At 39.7% G+C, this 23,164-nt stretch overlaps 1 protein-coding gene across 3 annotated transcripts; it reads left to right on the top strand.

Annotated features, from left to right (window-relative positions):
* The first annotated feature begins 424 nt into the window (after positions 1-424).
* On the top strand, positions 425-23,147 carry gk (glycerol kinase). Of its 3 annotated transcripts, XM_058380538.1 has the most exons (21): positions 471-629; positions 2,737-2,810; positions 4,345-4,451; positions 7,327-7,404; positions 7,490-7,569; positions 9,006-9,143; positions 10,183-10,292; positions 10,434-10,500; positions 10,849-10,866; positions 12,670-12,705; positions 12,837-12,904; positions 13,878-13,920; positions 14,003-14,083; positions 14,344-14,422; positions 14,966-15,062; positions 15,250-15,334; positions 15,469-15,589; positions 16,619-16,762; positions 17,055-17,141; positions 17,965-18,051; positions 19,903-23,147. In XM_058380538.1, the coding sequence occupies exons 1-21, from the start codon at positions 537-539 to the stop codon at positions 19,911-19,913; spliced, it is 1,704 nt and encodes a 567-aa protein (XP_058236521.1). In that variant the 5' UTR covers positions 471-536; the 3' UTR covers positions 19,914-23,147. The 3 variants fall into 3 exon arrangements, with proteins under 3 accessions (XP_058236523.1, XP_058236521.1, XP_058236522.1); XM_058380540.1 differs by lacking the exon at positions 17,965-18,051 and having other exon boundaries at positions 425-629; XM_058380539.1 differs by lacking the exon at positions 10,849-10,866.
* Positions 23,148-23,164: the final 17 nt, after the last annotated feature.

Below are 23,164 nucleotides of genomic sequence, written 5' to 3'. Positions count from 1 at the left end.
TGAGCCACCACTTCCCTGTGGGGAAGGTGTTCTATCAGGTTGAGGTCAGGACCCTATGAAGTTCCTCCACACCAAACTCACTCATCCATGTCTTAATGGACCTTGCTTTGTCATGTTGGAACAGGAAGGGGTCATCCCCAAACTGTTCCCACCAAGTCGGGAGCATGAAATTGTCCAAAATGTCTTGGTATGCTGAAGCATTAAGAGTTCCTTTCACTGGAACTAAGGGACCGAGTCCAACACCTGAACTCAATGATTTGGAGAGGGGTGTCCCAAAACTTTTGGCCATATACCCGTCCTTTACCTTTTACAGCTGCCATCTGGAGGCGACACCATCTGACCAATCACATTCGAGAATTCCACAGCGCTGCGTTCATATAGCGAAAACGGCCCCAGCTTATTTGCATAGCGCCTCCCCCATTTTTTTCCGCCCCACTTGCGTCATCCAGGCCGCGGATGCCTGCCACGCATGCGCAGCTCTGCCTGTCAACCCCCGTGCCGGATCTGAAGCGCGTGTTCCCTGCCAGCATTCGCCAATGAATGGCGCGATGGCCGCTTCATCTAACCGGATCATGCTCGGCCCTCTTGTAGCAGCAATCGACCAGGGCACTAGCTCTACTCGGTTCTTGGTAAGTTACAATCCGATATCGTTGTGGCTTGTTGGAATGAAGCTCTGTTTTCTCTTTTGAACCGAGAGTCCTGCGTGTCCTTGTTAGCATACAGGATCTGTTCAGATACCGAGTGTTAGCTCAAGTCCAGCTCAGAGTGTCACACAGCCCATGTGTGTGTAATTGTGGCTCGGAAATAAACTAGATAAGAGACTAGATAATTCAAGATCTCATGATCTCACACAGGCATTTATAATCCCTTATAACGCGATTAACGTCATATTGGCTCTACGTCTCAAACCATATAGAGTATATCTGCTCAAGAGTAAAGTAAGTACATTATGCAGCCAAATAGTGTACAGATATTAATGTATGACCAGCTCTCCATACTAACCTTTTTTCATTCATTTATTTATTAATTTGTATTTTTCCTGTTTAGGGTTAGACTTGATCCATTGACACTCTTAAGTGCACTTTGTGTGCTGATTAGGACGCACACAAAGTGCTGATTTTTTTTTTATTGCCCAGCACAGACCCTTTCTCAGGTTATAATATAGTGAGATATTATAAGAAGATTGTTTTAAAATGTTATACACAGCAGCACAAATGCGTTTCTGTCTGTGAGCTAGTGCTGTGCATGTAAATATGGTGAATATATTCAGTTACGCAATGACACATGGGCATCAGGACGCGCTTTACATGTCAATGAGGGCATTCATACTGAACAGAGCACTCGCACCCTCCCACTGCTCCTGAGCTCCTTTAAACACCTCACACACTGCCAAGTCTGAGCTTCCTCACCATGTCTGCAGCTTTAGGACTGGAAAAGTGGTCTGTGTTGTTGTATAAATAGTACACAAGGGCAGTTAAAGTTAGGGTGATGGAGAGACTGTCCCTATATTAAAGTCACTGATTAACACTGTCACAAATGGCACCTGTGAGATAATTAGGCAGCAAGTGAACATCGATGTGTTGGAAGCAGGGGAAAAACGGGCAAGAGTAAAGATCTGAGAGCCAAACTGTGATGGTTAGAGTCGGAGCGTCTCCAAAACAGCAGTGGTGTGTTCCTAGTATACAGTGGTTAAGTAACTACCAAAAGTGACCCAAAGAAGGACAAGCGGTGACCCGGCGACAAGGTGCGAGTGTGGAAGTGAAGGCTATCCCTCCTGGTCTGATCCCACTGAAGAGCTACTGTAGCACAAACTGCTGAAAAAGCTCATTCTGGCTTTGCTAGAAAGGTGTCAGGTCATCACAGCCTGCTGTGTGTGGAGCCGCGTAGCCGAAGACCAGTCAGAGTAACCATGCTGACCCTTGTACGCCATTTGAAAACGCCTACAATGAACATTTGAGCATCAGAACTGGACCATGGAAGAAGGTGGCCTGGGTTGATGAATCACATTTTTTAATACATTATAAGTGTGTGTGTTGCTTACCTAGAGAACAGATGGCACCAGGGTACACTATGTAAAGTAGGCAAGCTGTTAGAGGTAGTGTGATGCTCTGGACAGGATTCTGCTGGGAAACCTTTTTGTCCTAGCATTTACTGTTAAATTTAAGACAGGTGGTCATAATGTTATGGCAGATCTGTGTGTACATGTATAGACACATGATGTGTGAAAATATTTCTAAAAGCACTGTAATATGTGCAAAAAAATATTTGCTGGGAAAACCATTTACATGGTGAGAAGTTTTCACACCGTCCGTTATATAAACTTTCGTCTCTCTTAGCCATATGTAAAGCAGAAACTCCCAACTAGAGGTCGTGACCCCATGTGGGTTAGCATGATTAACAAATGAGGTCTTCAGAGAAAGCCACAATCTCCTCTTAGGTTTCGTTCGTCTATTTTACAAATATAATATTATAAATGTCGAATTCTGAGGGCAGATTTTGCATGAAATGTTGCTGGGTGATTCCATGTCAGATGAACCAGACACTTCTGCCTTAATATTTATAGTGTTCCATCTCATTGGCTACAAAACAACCCATTTGGATAAAGTGTTTTTTTATAGACATGCTATGAAAGTGAAACTTGTGTATGGTGTATGTATTTTTTTATTTAGAATCTGCATTGTTTATTTTGCATGAAGACATGAAGTAAAACTGACTTCTCTTTTATTTTTAATGCAGGTGTTTAACGCAAAAACTGCAGAGCTGCTTAGTCACCATCAAGTCGAGATTCAGCAAAGTTTCCCTAAAGAGGGGTGAGTACTCACACACATACGCTCACTGCGAAGACAGCCACAGCAGCTGGAAAACACAGCTGGAAATAACCTGATACAGGAAATCTATCAGCTACAGATACAGCTAATAATGTATTTATCACCATGCAGATCTAATCCTGCCTATTGATGCCAGCTCCTCCTCCTTCTTATCTTTCTCCTCCTCCTCCTCTTCTTTTTTGTCCTCCTCCTCTTCTTTGTCCTTCTCCTCCTCCTCTTCTTTGTCCTCCTCCCCCTTTCCCCCTGCTCCTCATTCTCCTCCTCTTCCTTCTCTTCCTCCTCCTCTTTCTCCTCCTCTTCCTTCTTTTCCTCCTCCTCCTTCACCTACTCCTCTTCTTTATTCTCCTCCTCCTTCTCCTCTTTCTCCTCCTCCTCTTTCTCCTCCTCCTCCTTCTTTTCCTCCTCTTCTTTCTCCTCCTCCTCTTCTTTGTCCTTCTCCTCCTCCTCTTCTTTCTCCTCCTCCTCTTCTTTGTCCTTCTCCTCCTCCTCTTCTTTCTCCTCCTCCTCTTCTTTCTCCTCCTCCTCCTTCTTTCCCTCCTCTTCTTTGTCCTTCTCCTCTTCTTTGTCCTCCTCCTCCTCTTCTTTGTCCTCCTCCTCCTCTTCTTTGTCCTCCTCCTCCTCTTCTTTGTCCTCCTCTTCTTTGTCCTTCTCCTCTTCTTTGTCCTCCTCCTCCTCTTCTTTGTCCTCCTCCTCCTTCTCCTCCCCTGCTCCTCTTTCTCCTCCTCTTCCTTCTTTTCCTCCTCTTCCTTCACCTACACCTCTTCTTTATTCTCCTCCTCCTTCTCCTCTTTCTCCTCCTCCTCCTTCTTTTCCTCCTCTTCTTTCTCCTCCTCCTCTTCTTTGTCCTTCTCCTCCTCCTCTTCTTTCTCCTCCTCCTCTTCTTTCTCCTCCTCCTCTTCTTTCTCCTCCTCCTCCTTCTTTCCCTCCTCTTCTTTCTCCTCCTCCTCTTCTTTGTCCTTCTCCTCCTCCTCTTCTTTCTCCTCCTCCTCTTCTTTGTCCTTCTCCTCTTCTTTGTCCTCCTCCTCCTCTTCTTTGTCCTCCTCCTCCTCTTCTTTGTCCTCCTCCTCCTCTTCTTTGTCCTCCTCCTCCTCTTCTTTGTCCTCCTCCTCCTCTTCTTTGTCCTTCTCCTCCTCTTCTTTGTCCTCCTCCTCCTCTTCTTTGTCCTCCTCCTCCTTCTCCTCCCCTGCTCCTCTTTCTCCTCCTCTTCCTTCTTTTCCTCCTCTTCCTTCACCTACACCTCTTCTTTATTCTCCTCCTCCTTCTCCTCTTTCTCCTCCTCCTCTTCTTTCTCCTCCACCTTCTCCTCCTTCTCCTCTTTCTTCTTCTCCTCCTTCTCGTCCTCCTCCTCCTCTTCCTCCTGCTCCTTCTGCTCCTCCTCCTCCTGGGCTATTAATATTGTATTTTTAAATGAATAATCCACTGCTGTTTGAAAGAAATCACAGTTCATCACAGAAGCCTCAGTTACATCAGTAAAAATGCTTGTTCAATAACGCACACATTGATTTCCTCTCTGCAGCTGGGTGGAAGAGGACCCCAAAGAGATTCTGCAGTCTGTGTACGAGTGCATGGACCGAACCTGCGAGAAACTGACGCACCTTAACATCGATATCTCCAACATCAAAGGTATTACAGTCCGTCTGGTTGCTGTAACCACAATTGTCTGAATGTGGATCCTCTGTGGATGTGTATGATTAGTTGTTCCCTATTCTGTTGGTCACATACACAATCAAACACAGTACAAATATACAGTACAAAATACTGTTTATGATAGAAAGTAGAGTGAATATAAGAACAGAGTCAAAACAGGAATTTTAAAACAACAATTAGAAATAAATAGACAACATTTAAAGAAATACAGCATAAGAAAACAATACAGTAGTCACTGATGTCGATATACGTTTATTAGAAAATTAGAAATAGTTACGTTCTTTGTACGATATTGATTTAAAACGTACCTATTTCTACAGTGACGCAACAGAAAGCGCAAATAAAAAGCATCCTATTCTATCAGGTTATCCAGCTGTGTGACAGATGTGTGGTTCTACCCAGTTCCATCATAGGATTGTTTTTCTTTTGTTTTTTTTTTGTAATTCATTTTCAGTCGGATTTTATTTATAATGTCCTGAGCTTTTATTTCTTAAGTCTTGAGCTTTACATTTAGTTGACCTGCTCTTGGGGCTTGGGTCCAGTTGAAAGTCTGAGGTTTTGTGTGGTCTGAGATGCTGTTCTGCTCAGCACAGTTGTAAACAGTGATTCTTTGACCTATTGTAGCCTTTTGGTCAGTTAACAAGAAGACAATAAGAAATAGTGTGTCCTGTGTTGGCTAGAATTTTTAAAAATTTGGTCAAAACAAGCACTTGATAAGATTCTCATGCTGTGAATAAGATTCTCAGTAACATGGTATTATTATTACAGTAATACCTCACACATCCGCGAGGTTACGTTCCAGGACCCATCGCGAATGACGAGGTTTCGCGAATGTTCGGTGGAGTTACTAAAAATGCTAATACTGTTTAAACCCCAATCATGCTCCCTAAACACTTGAATTTCATTTAAAAGTTAGCTTAATACATTACCCTTAAAAAAGAAATAAATGTTTGACATAAAAATAGACTACAGCAGTGGTTCCCAACCTTTTTTAACTCGCGGCCCACACAACCAAACACACATGTTTCCGCGGCCCACTGCAAAAAATTTAAATGAACCCGCTATTTGTGTCGGGTTAGTAACTGAGTACTCAGAAGCAAGACTGTTAACTGTCTTTATTGAATAAACTGGTAATGTTGAATAAACAGAAAATGTACATAACAGGTCACCAAGCCCCGAGACACCCAGGTTGACAATTCTTAAGTAAACGGGAAAACAAATCCATTCAGGCAGAGAACTCCAACACTGGACAAAGCAAGACTAGAGTCAGGCTCGAGTGAGAAGCGCAAATCGAGAGCATATATAGATTGAACAATTTAAGAGAGAGAAACCACAGAGCGGCTGAGCTGCGTGCAGCTGGCACGTTAAAGAGAAAAACAAAGACACAAGGGAAGCTGAGACCGCGATCAAACCCGTTTCCTGACGCTTTTATTTTTAAATGTGTTAAAGTACAAATTTAATAAAACGGATAACGTGCAAAAAAAAAAAAAAACTTCTTCACTTGTTCACATGACAATTAGACATCATAAACGATAAACAACAATCTGTCACTCACCTAATGCGAAGGTTGGTGCTGTTTAGCATTGACTAAGCGCTGTATGTCGGGCTGAAGTGAAGAAAGTTGCAAGCGAAGATCAAGCTCGACGTTAAGCTTATTCCGGTATTTTGTCTTGAGTGCCACCAATACAGAAAATCCTGTTTTGCATAAATATGTTGTTGGAAATTGCATCAAAACCTCAGAGCTTTGTCAGAAAGATCTGGATACTCTGAGAGAATATCAATCCAAAAATCCGTCAAAGTTTTGTGAGAAAACGTAAATTTTAAAGCACTGTCACGAGATAAGTCAATGAGGCTGTCGTGGTCTTTTGCACTTAAACTTGTGACGGCTCCCTCACACAAGTTTGCAAAAGGATTTTCAATCCAGGTAACCTGAACATCTGGAGATGGAAAGTAGTCATGCAGCTGGCTCTTCAGTCCTTGGAGATGCTCTTCAATCAGCTTTTTAAATGAGGTGGGCAGGCTCGTGGCTTCTTCTGACAAAAAATGTGACAAATTCTCAAACGATTCGGATTTTGATTTGCAAATTCGCCCGCCCAAATGTCCAGTTTCTTTACACACTACACATTTTTCATATGTTAGCAATATTATTTCTATTGATAATAGCGGCCCCCCTGCAACACCGTTGTGGCCCACAGGTTGAAAACCACTGGACTACAGTATCGCCTGTATAAAAACCAAGGGGAAAAATCACTGAGAGCACTTATTCACGAAATATACGCACATCGTAGCTACCAGCCAATCAGCAGCTAGGTAAAACTGTTAATGCTCTGTGATTTGCTACTTCCAACCCTTCCAGCCAATAGCGTGTCATAATGGCTGTACTGTACGTACGTGATATCGGCAACGTTCGATATCATTAAAATAACATTTAGATTTTATTTATATTGATATTTTGTCCATTTTACTTTTATGTTTATATTACTAAATTAATAAACTATATTTCTCTTAATAATTTCGCATTAAAAAGCGTGAAAATGTATAAACGGCCACGAAATTAGCCGGAAACACTTTTGCAGGATTTTGAGGGTCTGCAAAAAATCCGCAGATGCAAATTAGTTAGGTTCCAATGAAAAATTTGCAGATCAGTGAAGCCGCGAATCGTGAGACGCCGATCTGCGAGGTATTGCTGTATTAGTGACCAGCTAGTTAGTTAAGTCTTCTGTAACAGTGTTACTTGATACCACTTTTTATACCACTCTGTTCCAACCGTCCAGATTGTTCCCCTCTCTTCTTATCCTCTTGTTCTTATTTCAATTCATTAACAATCTTTTATCATTTTTCCTTCCTTTAGCTGTCGGTGTAACCAATCAGCGAGAAACCACACTGGTCTGGGATAAAGAAACAGGCGAGCCACTTTACAATGCGATCGGTAAGTGCGCTTAAACCATATATCAGTATCTGATTTGGAGCTGTACAGTGTGCACTGATTAAATCCCGATGTTGTATTTGTGTAGTGTGGCTGGATCTGCGCACACAGTCCACTGTGGAGAGACTCATCAAAAACACGCCAGGAAGGAACAAAAATCACCTGAAGGTAAGAACAGCTCAAGGGTGACGGAGAGGTCAGTGTGACACCCGGACCCTCGTCACTTTGGGCTGAGTTTATAGATTAGACAGATGTAAGGATTAAAGCACTGTTCTTTTAAGTAGAGATGAAGTCTCTCAAGAACTCTCACTATCAGCAGTTAGGCATTGTGGGTAATGTAGTACTTGGTAAAATAGACCAGAATGTTACTGAAATTAGTTTAAATCAGAAAACTGAATAATAATTATGAACATTGATACACAAGTCGTTCAGGTGGGATGTTTGCTCTAATAAACTTGCAAGGATAATTTCTATTAGATGCTGTTGATTTTACTCAGCTGCACATCTGCACACTGCTGGATCAGACCGTCTAATCTAGGAAACCCTTTGGAAATTTCCCCAATGTGGGACGAATAAAAGTTTATCTTGTCTTATAAAGATAAAATCAGTGAAATCTTTGAGGAAGCGCCAAAAATTACTGTTATTTATTTATTTATTTATTTATTTATTTGTCATCATGTGACTCTGCTGACTGATTCTGTAGCAGCCCTTTAGACGCAGTTCAAGACTAGCAGAATGAAATTTAACGAAATAGCAGTAATATTTTTTTTTTGGCCTTTCTGTTTTGTCACGCTTTGTGGAATGTGTTAAACGGGTGTGGTTTCTTTGCTTAACTTTTCAGCGTGTACCAAACAAACCATTCGTCTGATCTCGAATGAGTTAAATGCAAGCAGGAAATCAAAACTGGCTCATTTAGAGAAATGAAAATACAGGATCTCAATAAACTATTTAATAAACTATGTAATACATATAAGCATAAAGGGAAAGACTAGGAATACACTGAAATAGCATTTTCTTAAACTACGGGTTTAATAAGAGACATCGTCTGTTGTTAACAACTATGTGACCAGTTAAGCTGGAAGGATCACACCTGAATACACAAATACAAGTTCGGCATCCAACAGGTTTAATTAGTTTTTACATTTTTTCTTCTTTATGTATTATATACTTGCATATTCTCGATTCTGGTCAGGTTGACGTTTAATTTCACACATCGCAGGTTTACAGGTTTACAGTAATGCACTGGTTTTATTATATACATTAATATCTCATTTTGAATGGAAGGAGTCTCCAGTGTTTAGGAGTTTTCTAACGTGGAAAGACTCTCACATTTTCACGTTCGAGTTTCTCAGTCACATGAAAGTACCATTGTGTCATAAAGATTTACTTAAATCTTAAAAAGACACTGTTTTTTCCCCATGTTTAAATTTCCTGCTTCTTCTAGTAGATTATTTTATTAGTAATATCTACACCTGATTATTTTTGAAGTATCATTGTTTTTCCAGCAATTACTTTACACGTGCCTAAGACTTTTGCACAGTACCGTACACTATAACTCATAGCTGAAGCACAGAAAAGTGCACCTCATCTTCACTCTTCTCCAGCACAAGACTGGTCTTCCCATCAGCACCTACTTCAGTGCGGTGAAGCTACGCTGGTTAATGGACAACGTAGAGGAGGTGCGCAAGGCCGTGCTTTCACACACAGCCATGTTCGGGACCGTTGACTCCTGGCTCATATGGGTGAGTCCTCTAGACGTTGAAGGTTACTAAAACCAATTAACATTGTCTTAAAATTCTAGCATGCTTTAATTACATTTAAAGATTTCAGGCTTTTTAGTTCTGGGGTGGTTTTCACACTGGGCTCGTTTGCTGGAATGCCCTGAATTCAGACTGCCTTGATTCTGTCGAACCCCAGTCCATCTGTGTTTATCATCATAAATGCACATGAAGAACCCCAGATAACTTTAATATAATATAGTATATAGTATAAATACATTAGTATGTATTTATTTTTGTTGTTTTTTTTATTTTGCTGCTATTTTGCATCTCACCTCTTCTGTATCCCTTAATGTTCCACTCATGCTTCATGTGTGTTATGGAAACTAATGATTATCATTGGCTGAAATGCAAGTGTAGGTCACTTTACTTCCTGAAAAATTGCAGACCCAAGTATGAGTTGCGTTCACATTCACGGGAATTGCGGCACAGTTTGGGAATTGCTGTGTTCACAATTCATGATGGCTAAGTGACAGGAGGTTACACAGGATGACTTCACAGTAGGAAGACATTCGGTCTGGTCCGCAAACTGCGTTTCACAACCAAACGCATAACTCCTTCCCGAACTTCCCGCTGCCCTGTATCTTGCTCTCTCATTACCGATGTATTTTTCAGTCACAACTCATTTCACACTGCGGGATTTTAAGTCGCTGACAGGTCCAGATTATTTAGCATGCCAAATATTTCACAGGCATCAGCGATGCATTGGCGATTCTCTCAGATCGTGTCTTTGATAATGTCACTCGTGAACGAGCGCCAATCGATTTTGGGCATTTGTTGGCGATTTCAGTGAAAATCAAGGCTAAAATTGTGCAGTGTGAACATATGAAGCATAAGTCTGTTTTGTGATTCTCACTTAAATGTCACTCACATTATAAACAAACAGAAAAACAGATGCCAAAAACATGACTAATGCATACCTTCGGGTCTGTAATGTTTGTTAGTAGACTTTCATTATATCGGAAAGGTGTCCATCACAGTACACACGCTCGCTATGTTTCAGTGCCTAACTGGTGGAAAGAAGGGAGGTGTCCATGTTACAGACGTGACCAATGCAAGCAGGACCATGCTCTTCAATATACACACTATGGACTGGGATCCTGACCTCTGCACGTAAGACACACACACACAGAAAATCAAACACAGCTTGTAGTTCTGCTTCTCACAGGCACTATTGTGTTTAGATGCCACAAAACAATGTGAAGTATTTGCACAGCTGAATTGTTCATTAAACTGGAATGTCTTTTGTTCCAGCTATTTTGGCATACCGATGGAAATTCTGCCAAAAGTCAGGAGTTCTTCAGAGATCTACGGTTTAATGGTAAGCTCAGTGAGACAGCTTGGTGATGTTTTATGTGAAATCATTTCGTACGTATTCACCCTCACTCCTGTGAAAGCTCTGAATTAGTTCTGGGGAGTAGATTCATGACCTCAAATCCCAGTTAAGTCCATTTCATTTGAGGTTGTAGATCAACGAGGGTGAATACTCATCCAACTGTATATAATTATTTAACATTAAAAATTGTAATTAAGGAGAAATCTGGAAAAAGGGGCTTTAATTATTCATTTTTGTCCCTGATTGGATTTGCAAGCCTTGTGAAAGATCCTTTTTTTTTTATCACAATTTGTCAACCTTTGTGTCTTATCATTTCTTTGGGCTTTCTGATAGAAAATCAGTTCTAGTCTGGTGAGTAGGTCTTGACTGATATTATTGACATTGTCGTTTCTGGGGAAAACGAGTCTCTTTTCCCTTCCCCTGGTTCGCTTTGACTTCCCTTTTTATCCCATTCCATCTAGTGGTGCATTTCCAACATTAGTCTCTGAGCAAAACTCTGCTGCAGGAGGGTCCTAGTAATCTGAGAGTGTTTTAAACACAGCACTTAGTTGTACTGGTACAGTTCTGGTCAAGATGCTGAAATATTTTCTGAAAACTACCTAAATGTTTGGACCTGTGTACATTTATTTTGTATGATTACAAAAAATAATAATAAAAAATTCACATCAGTGATGAACAGATCTTTTCCCAGTTGCCATGAAATTGCTAACCTGTAAGAAATTTCCATATGTGACATAACATAATGGTCTTAAAGCTTCCAAAAGTCACTTTTATTCCATTTCCTGTAATGTCAAATACAAACAATAATAAAATCTTCTAAGGCATCCCCTCATCTCATTGCATTTATGGAGCTGACCTGAGGAGGCAGAGAAAGGAGCATGAGAAAATTGACCAAGCAAGTCTTCAAATCCAAATTTACTGTGTCCATCCTTCAAGGAAAATGTTCTGCTTTTTATAAAAGAATTAGTACTTGAGGTTCAGTTACAGAAAACTAATCAAAACCTCCTTCAACCAAGCTGATCAATACAAAATATTTTGAAGGCTGTTTATTTAATGTAACATCCTATTAGAAGATTCTGACCCAAAGAATTTAACATATTTTATGATCTACCGGACAGTAATATTGACCAGAACTGTATGTATTCTCTTGAGATGATAAGTTTACATACACCTTGCAGAATGCGCAAAATGATAATAATAATAATTAATAAATAAATTAATAATAAATAATAATTAATGAAATAATAATGCATTTTGTTTTTTATTTATTTAGTTTTGTCCTGAATTGAACTATTTGACATACCAGATGATTACATCTTGTCCACAAGACACGACGATGATGATGATATTATTATTATTATTATTATTATTATTATTATTATTATTATTATAGTGTGTTGTTACCTGGATGATTGACTGTTTTAGTGTTTTGTGATCATTCTTCATGTTTGTCCTGACCACTGTTCTTCGGAAAAATCCTTCATATTACAGAAAAACCTACATAATTGACCCCTTTCAATTATGGGGGGGTATTTGAGGCACAGGATATTTGGTGTAACTTCTAGGAAAACATTTCAGTGTCTTCTGAAAGTCAGTATTTATGAGAAAATAAGTTCTTGAATAAAATCCTTTTCAAAATTTCTTCAAATATTAAGATTTTGCAGATTCTGCAAGGTGTACAAAAACTGTACCAGTTCAATTGGTAGGCTCAGGTAATTTTTCTCTATTGACCGGTTGTTGGAAATGTACTGGGTTGAAATTTCTTCGTTACACGGCACATTGGCTGAATGCCATGAGCTGACTTCACCTGCTGTTAGCCACTAGATCGAGAGCCGTCTTTCCAAACAGCACTTGAGGATTTTGTGTTGCTTCTTCAAGGGCACTTTCTGACCCGGTGGCCGTGCTGTGGATCTCTCCTTCATGTTTTTGCATGCTCCCTTCATTTACAGAAAAAATTATGTTAGAAAGTGGATAAGGAGCTGGTTGATAAGGCATGCTTTAATCACTGAGTACTCACCTAGTTCTTCACAGATGTTTACTGTTGGTGGAGGCTTTTAATAAATGATTGACAGTCGAATCACTCTGAGATGAGTGGGAAAGTCTGTCTATTGTCTTATTTATTTATTTATTTATTTATTTATTTTGCTTTCACAGAAATCTGGTCCACTGACTGGTATTCCAATATCAGGGGTAACTTGCATTTTTTTTTTAATTATAATGCTTATAATACAATATTGTATATTTTATATGAATAACTGTATACTGTAGATATTACTGTAGTGCTTTTACATTACTGAAGTGCTTGTTTCCTCTCACTGAAGTGTTTAGGGGACCAATCTGCCGCTCTTGTGGGACAGATGTGCTTTCAGGACGGCCAGGCCAAAAACACGTACGTTATTATTTATCTTTAACACATTGCTGATTGAGGAAGTGGTAGCTCTGTGGTTAAGGTTAAACCCTTAATTATCAACTGCTCAGATGTATAAATGAGATGAAATGTATGGTGCTCGAAATGGCAGTCGAAATGGCATAAATGTAAAAAAAAACCATAAATGGTCCAGAGCATAGTCCCTCGTATTAGCGGTAGACTGTGTGACAATCAGGAGACATTATCAAATCATGTGCTTTCTAAGTGCATCATAGGTGCTGATAGGAGGTTTAGGAAACCTGAGTATATCTTCAGCACATGCTGTTATAGGGAAATGTTCAACAAGGGGGTGGAGTTATCTTAGTACAACCCCAGAATTTATTATTTTCTTAAAACAGCAGGTCCTAGTGCGTTTTCTTTCTCTTATACCACAGCCATTTTCATTTACAGTTACTTTTAATCCTGTGGAACATCCATGAGGCAAGTATAGGGCTCTGGCTCCTGATTGGTGCAACATAAAGAGCACAAAGAGTTTGAATGTCGCCGATGCAAAAGCAAGCTGTGGCCAGGAGCCAAGAGGCCAAACTTGTCCTTGCTCTCTGAGTGGAACGAATGTCCTAATCTCTCCCGTCAATCACAGCGTGATTATATATGTGGAAAAGGGGAGATGGTGTTTCTTCCAACTGTGTTACACCACAGCATGAGCAGCAGTTTGAATACATGCAGTGACTGTCTTTTTGAGGAAGCACGTGTCAGTTTTCACCCTCCACAGTTGGTAGCTGAAATGGACAAAAAGACTAAATTAGGGATAAAATGAGAACTAAACTTTGTACTTATTTTTCATTGCTTGATTTCTAAGAGCCTGTCATGAATGTGTATTTTTCCCAAACCATGGAGGGATACAACAAATTATCGTGAGCCTAAGACCAACAGTAACATTTTGCTTTATCATATTTATCCTCCACCCCTGACTCATATCTCTCTTTTCTTTCAGTTACGGGACTGGCTGCTTCCTACTCAGAAACACGGGAACAAAGGTATTCCTCATTCATTGCTATCTGTAGATGATTAATCTGTTTTTGTTTTTCTGTCTAAGCTCTTTCTTACTTTTTTCTGCAGCCGGTGATGTCCGATCACGGCCTCTTAACAACAGTAGCGTATAAACTGGGGCGAGACAAGCCAGCCTGCTATGCATTAGAGGTAACATTCTTTTTTTTTTTTTTTTTATTGATGCACGTCTCTTATTTCATTTTTAATGCATCTTTGCTCTAAAAAAAAAAAAAACACTTTGAGTGGGTGAATGAAACAGTATCCATCCAGTATTCATTACATGATTGCTGAACTGTGTGGAAGTGGTAACTCAGTGGTTATGGTGCTGTTGGGTTTGAGCAAGGCCTCTAACTCTCAATTCCTCAGTTGTATAAAAAATGAGATAAATGTAATCATTCATTTCTCCTCAGGGTTCAGTGGCTATAGCAGGGGCGGTGGTGCGCTGGTTGAAAGATAACCTCGGGATTATCGAGAGTTCCACAGAGCTCGGTGAGTCCATCAACAGGTGAAAGCATAATAGATGGATAGAAAATGTCCAGTAAAGTTTATTCACAATTTTTACCAGTACACTGGTGTTCCAGTCTGCCGGAGAAATGGATTTCGGCTTATAAGATATTTTCAATCAGTATTAAACAGATGAATTATTTTCTCACCGCAAGTCTGATTAAAAATGAGTCAGGACTCTGTGTGTGGTGTGTTCCCTCTGTTGGATTTTAGTGGATGAAGATCAAGTTTGGTTTTTTTGGGAACTTCTTTATGAATATATTACCCTTAGTAGAGCTAGAGAAAAACAGACGTACTTATGAACAACTGCAAATCCTTAAATCCTCAGGTGTCACACTTTCATTTGAAGCATTAACCACTACTGTGGAGTGTGACATGACAAAGAAATTCAGTACTGAATATTTACACACCAAAAAAGGCACAAAATCCATCCAGAGTTAAACACAATATACACCTTATAAAAGATTTGTGCACAGGTTTATACCTAGTACTGTTGTCCATGACAAAACAATGTTCCCTTCTCCACAGAGAACCTGGCCGCTGGGGTCGGCACCTCGTACGGCTGCTACTTTGTCCCTGCGTTTTCGGGTCTTTACGCCCCCTACTGGGAACCCAGCGCCAGAGGGCAAGTTCGAGCTGTTTTTTTATTTTTTGTGGTTTTAAAGAGTCTTTAACACAGAATTATGTGCTAATCATATCAAAAATAATACTAAATAATATAGATAAACCTGGACGTTTTAAGCATGAAACAACATTAGAGCTTGTTTAATTTATATTAAAATAAATGCTGACTGTTTTCTTTCTCCAAACAGAATCATCTGCGGTTTAACTCAGTTCACCAACAAGAGTCACTTGGCCTTCGCTGCTCTTGAAGCAGTCTGCTTTCAGACACGAGAGGTATCGTCCATCAGTATACAAAAACATCCTTTTGTCTTTGTAGTCATGAGCCATTCAGTCACAAATAACGCTAATCAGAGAAACGCTGCGATACGAATCACTAAAATGACTCGTGATTCATATCCGTGATTCAGATCCTGGATGCGATGAATCAGGACAGTGGGATTCCTCTGACTCAGCTGCAGGTGGACGGAGGCATGACCTCGAACAGACTCCTCATGCAGCTCCAGGCTGATATTCTCTGCATTCCAGTAGGTAAGTCGTGTAACCGAAGCCTCCTTCGTGATTTGTGTTTCAGGGTCGGCTTTGAGGCCGTATAAAATCCTCTTTGTCAGGGGGGGAAATTCCAGATGAGTGTGATTATTACTAAGCCTTAATAATAGTGAAAGGCCTAAACCGGTCTAAATAGTGAGAGATAAGCTACCTTTTTTATGCTGATTTCATGAAAAATGATCCCTGCTGCATATTATAAAACATTGACTGGAATTTTCCCTGATATATTTATCCTTTTTATCAAATTGCAGCCTGTGAAGTTTTTTAGTTAGTCTGTGTCTCATATTAAATTTGCCATTTGAACATCATTGAGGTCACTTCATAATGTGAACTATTGTTCCTGTAAGAAAATCTTTTCTACATCACTTATTCATTGTTAAATGAGTAATATACGTCGATCACCCATAACATTATGACCACTGAGAGGTGAAGTGAATAACACTGATTATCTCCTCATCATGGCACCTGTTAGTGGGTAGGATATATTTGGCAGCAAATGAACATTTTCCCTCAAAGTTGATGTGTTAGAAGCAGGAAAAATGGGCAAGTGTAAGGATTTGAGTGAGTTTGACAAGGACCAAATTGTGATGGCTAGACCACTGGATCAGAGCATCTCCAAAACTGCAGCTCATGTGGGGTGTTCCCGGTCTGCAGTGGTCAGTAACCCATGTAGGCCCCACCTTGCAACTTTAAAGGATCTGCTGCTAACATCTTGGTGCCAGATATCACAGCACACCTTCAGAGATCTAGTGTAGTCCATGCCTCGACGTGTCAGGGCTGTTTCGGGAACAAAAGGGGGACCAACACAATATTAGGCAGGTGGTCATAATGTTATGCCTGATCAATATATATATATCCCCTTTTTTAAGCAATGGCCATCCCATTGACTCATCATCTGTTGCCTTTGTGTGATATTTTGGTATTTAAAAAGACAAGTCACATAATCCATGATCATTTCCCCTTCATGTATAGAGATTTAATCGAACTTTCTATCTGTTCGTGTGCTCTCAGTGAAGCCGTCCATGCCGGAGACGACCGCACTCGGAGCAGCCATGGCAGCAGGAGCAGCAGAGGGCGTCAGTGTGTGGAGTTTGAATCCCGAGGATCTCACTGATGTCACTTCTGAGAAATTCGAACCCCAGATCAATCCAGAGGGTAAAACCGCTTCAGCCATGATAACAGCACAAGAATATTTGATCATTCGATCAGTCGAAAGCCTTCAATCAAGGAATTATTTAGTATTCTTTGGCTTTCCTGGATCTGAACAAATCCACTTTTTGCATTAGATCTTTGAGTATTCCTACAGTTAGTTATAACTAGTAGCTTTAGTGTTTATTAAGGACTGTTAAAGTGTAATAATGTCTTTCCGTAATCAAAAAAAAAAAACCTTTGAAACGGAGAAAGATTAAAAGTCTGTGGATTTTTTTCCCCCTCTTTTTCTACATAGAGAGCGAGTTCCGTTATGCTCGCTGGAAGAAAGCCGTCCAGAGAGCCATGAACTGGGAGACGACAGAGCCAATCAACAACGGAAACGGTTTGTGCTCCATTTTATTAAAAATCCAGCAAATCATGGTGTAAAAAAAAAAATGTTATGGGGTAAACTAAACAGTAACACACACTATACAGTCTCTCCAGGATTTCTCCAAGGTTTATTTGTGGTAGATTCAGCCTGATTTTCTTTTTCTTTCTTTTATTTTCCAAAATTTGTGAGACAATTTGCATTTTCTTTTTTTTTAAGGGAAAACTACATGAATTGATTGAATTGTAAGCACAGGAATCTTCTTTTAAACTCCTATAATTTCTTTAATATAATAACTTCTTTATCTTTCTATAATAGCTGTGTGTTGTGATATCACACGATGTGTCTCGTCCCAAATCTGCAGTCATTTTGGAAAAATTGCAAGCTCCTCCGAATATCACAGAGTTTTCCTCATTTTGCTTCATTTTTGCGTTTGGAAAATCACTAAATCCTGGAGGGACTGACTTTAGATAACCTGCATGAGAAGTTACAATCCATTAAAGTCATGTGTCTGTCATTTTAATTAATTCTAATAATCAAGTAACCTGGTAAAAAGTTTCCGGTAAAACATATCAATTTACTATTAAACATTTATTATTATCTTGAGTAGTTCAACCCTATATTTTCGAAACACCACCCGAGTTTCGGAGAAATTTCAATTTTTGAATCATTGAACATCCTTTAGAAAATTCCAGCCAGACCCTGGCGTGCAGGAACATCGTGGATGTTGCCTGGTCCGATCAAATCAGTAGCTGCTCACATGTCTCCTTTCTCTCTCTCTCTCTCTCTCTCTCTCTGATATTGCATGAAATGGACCTGGGGTTTGGACAATCTCCAGAGGAATCTAGTATCTTCAGTTGTGTTCCCCTGGGCTTTTACATTCTGGGTAGTATGTTTATGTTAGTTGGAGCAAAATACATCACAGGTCAGTGTGTGTTTGACACTGAGAGTGAACGATCCTTTGTGCATGCATGTGTGTGTGCTTACGCTGCGCTTGACTGGAGCCGTAACTCGGAATTCCCAAACCTCAAACGACTAGGAACGATGCACCAAAAGTCAGGAAGGTCTCCTTAATTCTGATTTTTATCACATGGTGTCAACACAACAGTATTTTAAATGAGTTTGTGTATATGCAGCAATTTACAGCCGTAACATTAAAACCACCAGCATAGCCACCTGTCAAGTGGTAGAGTATCTAATGTAGGAATTGAACAATCGCTTTCTCGAAGTTGATGTGTTGGGAGCAGGAAAAATGGGCAAGTGTAAGGATCTGAGTGACAAGGACCCAGTACAGTGAGGACTAGACGACTGAGCATCAGAGCATCTCTAAAACGTGGGATGGTGCCTGTATGCAGTGGTTGACACCTACCTCAGCATTGTTGCAGACCCTTTCCTAGTGTCTTCCTTCATGCTAATAGTATTCCCTAAAGGCAGAGACATCTTTCAGCAAGATAATGAAGAGTTGACCCGGCCTCCAACTTCCCCACATCTCAGTCCAATCAATCATCTGTTGGATGTGCTGGACAAACAAACCCAATACATGGAGTCTCCACCTCAGGACATACAGGACTGACAAATTCTTGTTGCTAGACACCACAGCATACCATCTGAGGTCTTGTGGAGTTCAGGTCTGAGCTGTTATTAGGCTGGTGGTTTTAATGTTATGGCTGATGTGTTCACATAACGCTGTAAGCTAGCTAGCTAGCTTGTCGATAATCAGAGATGAACACTGACACATCAGTAATTCACTACGTATCTCGAGCAGACGGAGGTTGGATAATGACGTAATTCTGAGTTCTGATGTCCCACTTCCGACTTGAGTCAACGCAGCATTAATATGTGTACTATGTTAAATGTTGGATCAGTTTCAGAGGACAGAATTTACAATTCGGACAGAGGTTTACTGTTACAAACCTTTGTGTAACAAACTCTGGCATGAACTGCATAAGGCTACATGAGAACGACTCAAGCCCTTCATGAGTGCTGGCAGAGCGGCTTATTTCTAAAGGCGTCTGCTATCGGAAAAAGCCTCGCTTATGTCAATTTATAATCTGTCGTACATACCTTTTATTAAATTTTTACTCACTGCATATTAGACCTTCTAAGTGTTTGCACCTAATGTGTCAGATATCTGGTATGTAGTGATGCAAAAAAATCTGGGGAAAAGTCCTCTTTCTCATTTCTTTAGCCCTGTAGCTGAGTCTCTGTTCTGATGAGCTACATTCACCTAAATAATTTACTTGTGCATGTGATCGATTTAACCAGAACAGAGGATCTGCTACAGAAGCCATGCTTTATATTTTCAGCTGTCATGAACGGCGTAAATGTCGTGTAGCCCTTATGAACCCCATTCTTATGGAAATGTTTTGATGCAAAATCTTTTACCAATTGTATTTCAGAATCCCAAATCCACTGGATTTGTCACCATGGTCCAATAAAACAACTGTATTAACGACATTATCTATGCCTCGAGTTGGAAAATCTGTCACTCTGTGGCCTTGAATCCTACATAGTACTGCTCTTATATATAAAAATACACAAGCATGAAAATTCTCCCAATATTTGGTTAAAAATATAAATCCTGCTTTTTTTTTCCCCTTCACCTCTTGACTGCTTTACATTGCACATTGTTCCTCTAAAGCACTGCTGTCTCATTCTTCGACCTGACTGTTTGGCTTCCTCTTGGAAAGCTATTATTGTTCTTATTTAAAAATCCTGCATACAAATTGTCTTATATTCACTTTTGGAACAAATAATATTTTTTCATTATTAACAGGATTCAAGTAGACTTCACGACTCCTCTTCGATGTTCAATAACGAGAGAAGAAAAGTAGGATTCAAGGTAAAGTGTCCAGTCACTCTCATGCTGTTCCAAACTGGACATTCCGGCTGTAGCTGCTAAGCTTACAACTTCACTCTCCAGGGAATGTCAGACAACTGATTTAATCTCTACCTGACCTCGAAAAACAATGAAGGAAGATTTGTTTTTAACTTTTGGTACCCGGTTGCTGTAGCTGGTGAGTCGCAAAATTGGTGACCTGAAACAATTTCTACGAAGAAAACTTTTCTGAAGCTGTAAAGCTGGCCGAGAAAACACCTTCATCTGACCAGAGCGGTTGGCTTATAGCTCGTTGATCTTCTTTACGGAGATGATTACATTTACCACGTGTACCTCCATGTGCGTTTGTTGGAATGTGTTGTAAATTCGAACAACTTTTAATCGCTCCATGTCGTATTTATCAACTTGGGTTCAGTCCATATTTAATCATATCACACGCTTTAGAAGGTGCCAATAGTTGTTTTCTGTAATATCTCTGAGAAACGGTGCAAGATATGAGAGCACTTGGGTACAAATTAAGACACGCACTGTATCAGTAGTTACTGTATCAGACGATTTTACCGTCATGGGGTTCCTGTTGGTTTTTGAACAAAACTGTGCATTACTTTTCTGTTACTGTGAAACCCAAAATACAATCTGGAGGTTGGGGGGGGGGAACTGAGACTCGATCCAAACATATCTTTTCAAGTTCCTGCTCTGACGTCAAAAACACTATAATACAGAAATACAGGGAAGGAAAAAAAAAACACTTCCTGATAGTCTTATACAGTATTTACATTTTTTTTGTTAAACAGTGATGTCTCTGACCTAGAGACTGTGCTTTCCCAGAATGCACTGTGCACATACATCACTTTTTAGTCCTCGAAACAGCATGAAATAACATTCGAGTCGATGTGTATTAAAATAATGATGATAAAACGTTAGTTATGTCATCTGAACCATATAGTTAGAGGTCAGGTTTTTGTTCCTGGCTAACTCTTTTTTTTAAATAACCAATTATCGTTGGCTTACTATGAACTAGGCTTCCATAGAATAAATAAACCATGATGTTATCTTCTTTGTGATGAGGTATGTGTCAAGCTCCTTCCAAAACTGATGCCATTTGTGCCTCTGCTAAATTCAGTTATCTATGTTCATAAGATTACATAAGCGCTTTGTGAAAACTGATAGAAACCTACATTGACTTTTATAAAGGATCCTGGTGTAAAGGCAGCGCTCGTTAGTTTTCTCTCATGATCTCACATGACATTGGATTTTGACATGTTTTTGCTAAAAGTAACAGAATAGTGTAACGGATTGGCAATTTTGATTGACATTTGATTAGCTAGTTACAGTGGGACCTCTAAAATGGTGGGATATATTAGGCAGCAAGTGAACAGATTGAAGTTGATGTGTTGGAAGCAGGAAAAATGGGCAAGTGTAATGATCTGAGTGACTATGACAAGCCAGATTGTGATGGTTAGACGACCTTCTCCGAAACAGCAGGTCTTGTGGGGGTGTTCCTGGTAAACAGTGATTAGTGTCAAACTAAAGTGACCCAAGAATGGACAAGCGGTGATCCAGCAACACGTTCAAGGCTTATGGGTGTGAGGAACAAAGAGTAGCCCATCTTGTCCGATCCCACAGAAGAGCTACTGTAGCACAAATTGCTGAAAAGTGCATCTCTGCTTGCTGTGTATGAGGCAGTGTAGCTGCAGACTGGTCAGAGTAGCCATGTTGACTCCTGACCACTGAATGGTCATGTGAGCATCAGAACTGGACCATGGAGCACTGGAAGAAGCTGGCCAGGTCTGATGAATCTCTTTTTTTTTTTTTTACATCATGTGAACAGCTGTGTGTGTGTGTGTGTACGTAACTTACCGGGGGAAGACCTGGCACCAGGATGCACTATGTGAAGAAGGGAAGAGATGATGCTCTGTCATCTGTCAATCACAGCAGCACTAGGAAATCGTGTGTGTGTGTCTGAAGTCATGTATGCGGAAAGAGCTAGACGGCATTTTTCTCCGAGTGTGTATAGCGACATGAGCAGCAGTTTAAAAAGGATTGCTGCCATCACTCATCTCAGAGAAAGCACCTTCATCCTCTCTTTCTGGTAGCTGGTGTATGATTGGGAGAGAAACTACTGTGTCCAGAAACAGTGAAATAACACCATCTTTTTTCAATCTGTTTTTTGTGCGAGTTTGTTGTGTCAAATTGATAAAAGCAGGTTTTTTTCAATAAATATGGTTTGTCAGTTGTCATAAAGTGCTTATATACAGTAGGTGTCATTTAATTCTTTGAGAACTGTTCTTAAGTAGTGTTAACATCATTTTGGGTTTTTTTCTTTTGTGTATGTGTTTTAGTAATTATGGCGATGGTATCGATCGTGCCATTAAATCTATTTTTTTCGGGATCACTCCTAGTTATTTATTCTGACGATGAAGGTCCTTGAAGAATTATTTGTTTTTTCCGAGGTCAAAAGCCAATGAACTTTATTGCTTTGCACATGTTTTATACAGAACCTATTAGTTAGTGTCACCATAGTGTCATGTAAATTTTTCTATTTTTTTTTTTTTTTTGTAGCTTTGTAAAAGGGACTTTTTAGACATTTGTGTGTTTAAAAAGAATTTCTAATATATTCATGTGAATTTTTATTTATTCTTTGTTTTTTTTAATGTACTTGACCCATATACTGTTATAGCACATACTGGTAGCCAGTGTTACTGATGTGTTTTGCCTCAAATCATGCACTTTGCACGCTTCTAGAGCAAGCCCTCTGATATTAAACTGTAAAAGTGTACTATTAATACTTGATGTACTGGCTTTTACACCCTGTTTTACACAGTGGATGGAGGTAAGGCAGTTTAGAAATCTTTCAATTAATGATCCACTGAGCGAGAATAATACAACACCACAGAATAAAATGCAAAAGAAAAGAGGGTTAGAAATAATGATAGTGATAGTATGATGTTAGCTTTCAAAAATGTGCTACGTAGAAGTGCATAGTGCAGGATTTGAGAGACTTTTTAAGGATTTCTTTTGTTTGTTTTTGTGGGTTTATTGATTTTTTTTTTTTTCTTCTTTTTTTTCAAGAATTATATTGTTCATGTTGGTACAAATGTACATTTTGTACATTTTGCTTGAAATTCCCTCAAATGTAAGCATTAGCTTTTGCTGCACATTAAAACGGTAGACTTGGTTAATATTCAGGTGTTTTGGA

This window comes from Hemibagrus wyckioides, linkage group LG26, assembly GCF_019097595.1.
Source record: "Hemibagrus wyckioides isolate EC202008001 linkage group LG26, SWU_Hwy_1.0, whole genome shotgun sequence".
Lineage (NCBI taxonomy): Eukaryota > Metazoa > Chordata > Actinopteri > Siluriformes > Bagridae > Hemibagrus > Hemibagrus wyckioides.
This window is presented reverse-complemented; position numbering and strand designations above follow the sequence as displayed.

What these genes read in the sequence shown, in the direction of transcription:
- gk (XM_058380538.1), top strand. Translation starts at nt 537, where the DNA reads ATGAATGGCGCGATGGCCGCTTCATCTAACCGGATCATGCTCGGCCCT. An exon ending in CTAGCTCTACTCGGTTCTTG is followed by an intron (nt 630 to 2,736) that starts GTAAGTTACAAT and finishes TTTTTAATGCAG; the next exon opens with GTGTTTAACGCAAAAACTGC. An exon ending in GCCACTTTACAATGCGATCG is followed by an intron (nt 7,405 to 7,489) that starts GTAAGTGCGCTT and finishes GTATTTGTGTAG; the next exon opens with TGTGGCTGGATCTGCGCACA.